Here is a 6,000-nt window from a genome sequence, read left to right as displayed (position 1 = left end):
GTACTTTTTGAATTTTCCATAACCTAGAAATAATAAATTAAGTATGTAGAGTCTGAATTAGGTGAGAACCCATAAAAGGGAACTTTTTGGTATACCACTATAGTGGGGAGGGTATTATACATTTGTGCTGATGTTTGTAACATACAAAAATATTGGTCCAATACCCACCTTAAACATGACATGTCCGTCTGTCCGGCTGGCTGTCCCTGTAAACCTTGTGCGCAAGGTACAGGCCGAAATTTTCAAGATAATTTGATGAAATTTGGACCAAGCATGTTTTTTTTTCACAGGGACGAAGCCTATTGAAAATGGTTGAAATCGGTCCATTATTTCACCTAGCCCCCATACAACCGTACCTCCTGATTTGAACTTTTTATGACATAATTACGTCAAATATTCTATTATCTCTCTAAAAATTGGCACAAATAAGTTTTACATAAGTATAAATGACATTGCAGATTTTCGTAACGATCGGCCCTTATTTGACGGTGGTAGGAAAAGAACAACATGTTAGTGTTCTCCTTGAGTTATCTTTCTTGAGTTTTTAAAATCTGTATTCGCATTTCTAATTAGTGACCATAGATTTACAAAACATATTTATTAAAAATTCCATTTTAAAAATGTTCACCGCCATTTCAAAGTTCACGACCTTATAACTGATATTTATTTATTTATTATGTAGATCCACTGCTCTACTTATTTCCAAAAATTTCATTTTTGTGTATGTTTGGATTCAGTTTGTTAAATTTTGAAAATTTTAATTCGTATTCGTAATCGGTGACTAAAGAACCACAAAATGAGTTTATTATTTTTTTATATCTATAATGGGCAACCGAATTTATAGAGGACATTTTTGTACTTTTTCGTTCTTCAGATAGTATATTTTGTTCCCTACTGAATGTTTAATCAATTAAAATGTTCTATGCACAATAAGTAATATTGGTAATAAACATTTTTTTAAACTGTTTTTCGTATTTATTTAATACATTTTTTTATTCCATTCCAAACAATGATTTATTGATATTTAATACATGTAATTACGTAAAACTAAATACGTTATATTTATATCAAGTTTCAAATACAGCTGATATTATTTCCATTGGAGACTTAGTACATTGGTTATAAACTCTTTCGCAATCTTCACCAGATCGTCCTAATACTTCTGCTCTTAGATAGTCTTTATGATTTGGCTTCGATGGATCATCTCGTGATGTTGAAGGCCTGCAAATAATTACAAAAACAAAATTAATATATTGTCTATATCATACGAATTTACGGTAAATGTTTTGCATATTGAACTGAAATAATTGTGAATGAATTCAATATAAATATATAATTTTTAGAAGGGTTTAAAAAGTATAGATGTTTGTGGAAATTATATTAAAATCTCTTTATATTGAAAGTGGCAGAGAATACTTCTTCAAAAAATGTGTTTCACATACGACTGTTATGGCTAATTAATGAATTTTCGCAAAAATGTGTTGCGCCGTGCACAATTGAGGCAATTTTCCATCAAACTTAATAAGTACAAGGAAGGAACTATGAGATTTGATGCGGAATTTTAGATAACTAAGCTTTTAAGGTATGTATTAAAAGCAAGTTTGGCAACCGTTTGGAAACGATGAAATGGTATCGGTATTTTGACTTTTTGTGGTATTGAAAATTTATCGTTATCGGTATTTTGGCTTAATTGGGTAACGACATTTTAGCATTATTGGTATAATTCGATATCGCTATTTTATCGGTAATTTCAATATGATATATTCAGCTATGCAGTTATATTGGACAATAATGGTAATTTTTGGAAAAGTTCCTTCAATGTATGATTAGATCAATTTTTCCCAAGATCTTCATAAGTTAAAGAAGTAATTATTTTTTTATAATTCTACCAAAATTCTATTATAATGCTAAATTTTTTAAATAATTTATTAGCTATAAACTAATTTTATGTAAGAGATTTTATGTTGGAGGACAGATCCCCATAGAGTTAGACTAATATTCCGAATTTCAACAGCACCCCGACATTTTAAAGCCAGTTATGAGCTTCTAAGTTATTTTCTGAAGAGGATCTCATATTGGTTTAAGGCGAATTATGCTTTATTAAATTTTGGTAGACATTACTGCTGTTCCCTATAGAGCCATGCAGTTGAGCTTTAAGCAACGTTGTATTATTTAAAATTAAAAAAGTTTTTTTCAACCATTGCAAAAAAGTACAAATTCTTGAGGAATACAAAGATTTGAGAAAAAATATATTTCTGTTTCAATTTAAACCAATTGGTTCATTTTAAAGGACATAAAATGTTCTTTCAAAAAATATATACTTAATTGCTTCCAATCAGTGTTAGTCAGGAATGTTATTTCCGGAATAACATCATTTCCAAGATACTTCACTGTTCTCTCCACATGCTCTACATACGTCTGAAGCCACCACACGTTCAATTTTGCATAAAAATGCTCCACTCAGAAAACGTACTATCATACTAACTTCAGACTTGCTCATTTTGATGATACTTTTCTTCTTGGTCTCATCAGGGTCACCCCATTGGATATTCGTGGTTCTACCCACTGTTTCATTATTCCAAGAGGTCTTATAGGATTCTCTCACCCATATTTTTAGTACAGCTTTTGTTGCGTTGAATGGTTTTGCATTTGTCTGGTTAACTGCCTCGAGTTCCCTTCCCTTTAAAACTGTTGCATTCGCTGTTTCCTTAACGACTACTCCCGAGTGGGCTGGTCCCCATATGATGTGAAGCTTACCTCTAGGAGAGTATTCAGTTAAAGCTTTCTTATAATCCAACTAGCATACCCTGGGTCCTTCGCTACCCTAACTTAAATAAAATACAACTAGCATACCCTGGGTGCTTCGCTACCCTAACTTAAATAAAATACATACAAAGTTTTGTTTACTTTTATAGAAAATTAAAATTGATTTAATTTTTTTAATGTTTTAGTTTTATACGTACAATATCACGTGAATATTATATTCGCATTCAGTAAGAAGCTTGTATTTTAAATTTCATTCATTTAGTTTCCACATTATATGTTATGTTTCTGTGTTCAATATTATATACAAATCAAAAATATAATTTGATGAAGGAAAAAGTAGAATAGAAAAGTACCAAATAGTCCCCACTTACAGAATATTATTCAGTCAGATTATGTATGTTAAAGTTAATGTTCCTAGGTTGAATATTTTAGAAAATTAAAAAGGTACAATTTATGAAATAAAATGTACTAAAAAGTTGTCTCTTAAGGAATCTTATTCCATGACAGTATATGTTTAATAATCATGTGTTGAGTTTATATTAAAGGACATACAAAGAGTATCATTTGAAGGAAGAAAAAGTACCAAAAATGGAATAAATTTTACCTAAGTGGAAAGTATTATTAAAAAGGAACAATTTTCCCCCTTTTGCTTAGCAATATACTTTTTCTAGAATTAAGTTTACAAAATGTTCCATATTTAAATCTATATATCACATATAAAACTCAAACGATTCAAATCTGCATTCATTTGTTCCAGAAAAATAGTGCTTTCAAAAAGTACCAAACAATTTGCTTGAATTTGGTCCTATATAGGCCTTAGTACTAGAATTCCAAAGAAATAATATACCAACAGCTATTTTAAGTGAGTAAATAGTAAAAAAATAATAATTTTATTAAAATTGGCTTAATGAGTTTGAATAAAATTAAATATCCCGTTTTTCCCTTTTTGGTACTTTTTCCCTAGTGAAATAGCTAAAATTTTATTGCAATAAATATTACAGAGTTAGTCCGTAATTTAATAGGAATAATTATATAAACCAAAAAAGTTTTCTTAATGTGCTAAAAAAAGTAGCATAAATACATTTTTCTCCCTTTTACACCTGTTCAAGACTTTCTTTAGAAACACCCTTTACCATACTAACAGTTCTTTTTTCTCTTCACTCTAATTTTGATCACTCTAATTTTGACAGTCTAACAAGTGTGACCCTTTTTACAAAAAAAGAATATATATATATATATATATATATATATATATATATATATATATATATATATATATATATAATATATATATATATTATATATATATATATATATTATTAATATATATATATATATATAATATATATATATATATATATATATATAATATATATATATATATATATATATATATATATATATATATATATATTATATATATATATATATATATATATATATATATATAAATATATATATATATATATATATATAATATATATATATATATATAATATATTCTTCAACAAATTATTTTAATGCTTGTTAGCAAATTGGTATACTTTAAGGTGGGTATAGTACGAATATTTTAGTATGTTACAAACATCAGCACAAATCCAATATACCCTCCCCACTAAAGTGGTATAGGGTATAAAAATATATTTTCATTAAATGAACATATGTACTACTACTAAACAAATTAAAAGAAAAACTACATAAAAGAAAACGAATAAAACAAAACTACATAAATACCTAAACAAAAAAAAACAACATTTAGTGAAAACCAGCGCAACTCCAACAACAAACATTTGGCCACTTCGAACCGAATAAAGTGTCGTGTAGTGTAGTGAAGTGCTTTTTACAACAACAAAAAATTATTAAAAATTGTAAAAATTTAAAAATAGCCAAAAATTAATAACGGCATAAACTGGTTTTGTCTAACAAAAGGGAACCCAAAGACTAAGAGAGACCCAATTAGCGAGGAAACAACAAGAGACCCAAATTGAAATACAACGACTCAAATAAAGAAGACCCAAAAACAACGAGTAAGTACAAAAATCAAATACAATTAAGAGAAACACAAACCCTTTAGTGTGTGGGTTCGCTCTTAGATTTTTTTTGTCGCTGTAAATAAGAAGTAGAAAAACAAACAGGGCTACCACCCATCTTCAAGAAATTCATGCAATATCAAACCCAAGCAAACAAGAGCGGATTTCTGCTTTTGGAAATCAATCAATAGAAAATAATGACATTTCTTTTGGGCGGCTACCACCTTGTGACATGGACACATTTTATGGAGATTTTGTGACATGGCTTACTTTTCGCGACCTTTTCACAGCGTTATACATAAACAATTCTAGACTTAGCAAAATTGAGAAATTTTTTCATCTGATACAAAAGACTGGAGGAGATGCTAAAACAGGTTTTGAGGTCAGATGAAGACACATTTTGCGAAAACAATTTCAAGTCGACGACACGAAGAAATGACATAGGAAGGTATATAGTTACCCTTAAAAAATAGCGAAGAAATTGGAACTTCGCGAAACATAGCGATGGCCCAGTTCTTGAGAATGGAGCGCATGCTTAGCCAGAAACCCGAACTCAAAAAACAATACGACCAAGTAATTGGTGAGTATCTCGAGTTAGGACATATGAGGAAAGTCTCTTCCATGGAAACTCGAACCCAAATTATTACCTGCCTCATCACGCAGTAATAAAACCTGAAAGGCTGACCACGAAACTTAGAGTAGATTTCAACGTCTCGAGTCCGTCTTCAAACAAGAGGAGTTTGAGCGACATTCTGCATCCGGGACCCATACTTCAACAGGACTTAGTGCTTCTGATACTGAAGTGGAGATTCTTCCGTTTTGTGTACAATGCAGACATCACAAAAATGTATCAACAGATACTCATTGTACCGTCTTAAACCAAATATCAAAGGATATTATTTCGTCAAACAACAAACGATACTATTGAGTATTACGAACTCCTGACTGTGACGTTTGGAGTCAACTGCGACCCGTTTCTGGCCATTAGAACCCTACTTAAACTAGCTGAAGATGTAAAGTCAACTCACCCACTTGCGTCTAAAATTCTCCAACAAAACATGTACGTGGATGATGTTTTAGCAGGTGGACACACATTAATCGACGCCATTAAATCAAGAAAAGAACTAACAACAGTTTAAAAATCCGCTGGATTTGACTGATGAAATGGACCTCAAATAACCCACGAGTTATACAAGACCTACCA

The 6,000-nt window shown here is 30.2% G+C and overlaps 1 protein-coding gene across 2 annotated transcripts in view; it reads right to left on the bottom strand.

Annotated features, from left to right (window-relative positions):
- Positions 1 to 965: 965 nt before the first annotated feature.
- LOC111683573 overlaps positions 966 to 6,000 on the bottom strand; it is a 55,843-nt gene continuing 50,808 nt past the window's right edge. For both annotated transcript variants that reach the window (XM_046947505.1, XM_046947506.1), the window contains exon 4: positions 966 to 1,221. In XM_046947505.1, coding sequence (XP_046803461.1) covers positions 1,068 to 1,221 — 154 coding nt within the window. In that variant the 3' untranslated portion in view covers positions 966 to 1,067. The remainder of the gene's footprint in view (positions 1,222 to 6,000) is intronic.

Source organism: Lucilia cuprina, chromosome 3 (genome assembly GCF_022045245.1).
Source record: "Lucilia cuprina isolate Lc7/37 chromosome 3, ASM2204524v1, whole genome shotgun sequence".
Lineage (NCBI taxonomy): Eukaryota > Metazoa > Arthropoda > Insecta > Diptera > Calliphoridae > Lucilia > Lucilia cuprina.
The sequence above is the reverse complement of the archived record's forward strand: the minus strand, read 5'-3'. Positions and strand labels throughout refer to the sequence as shown.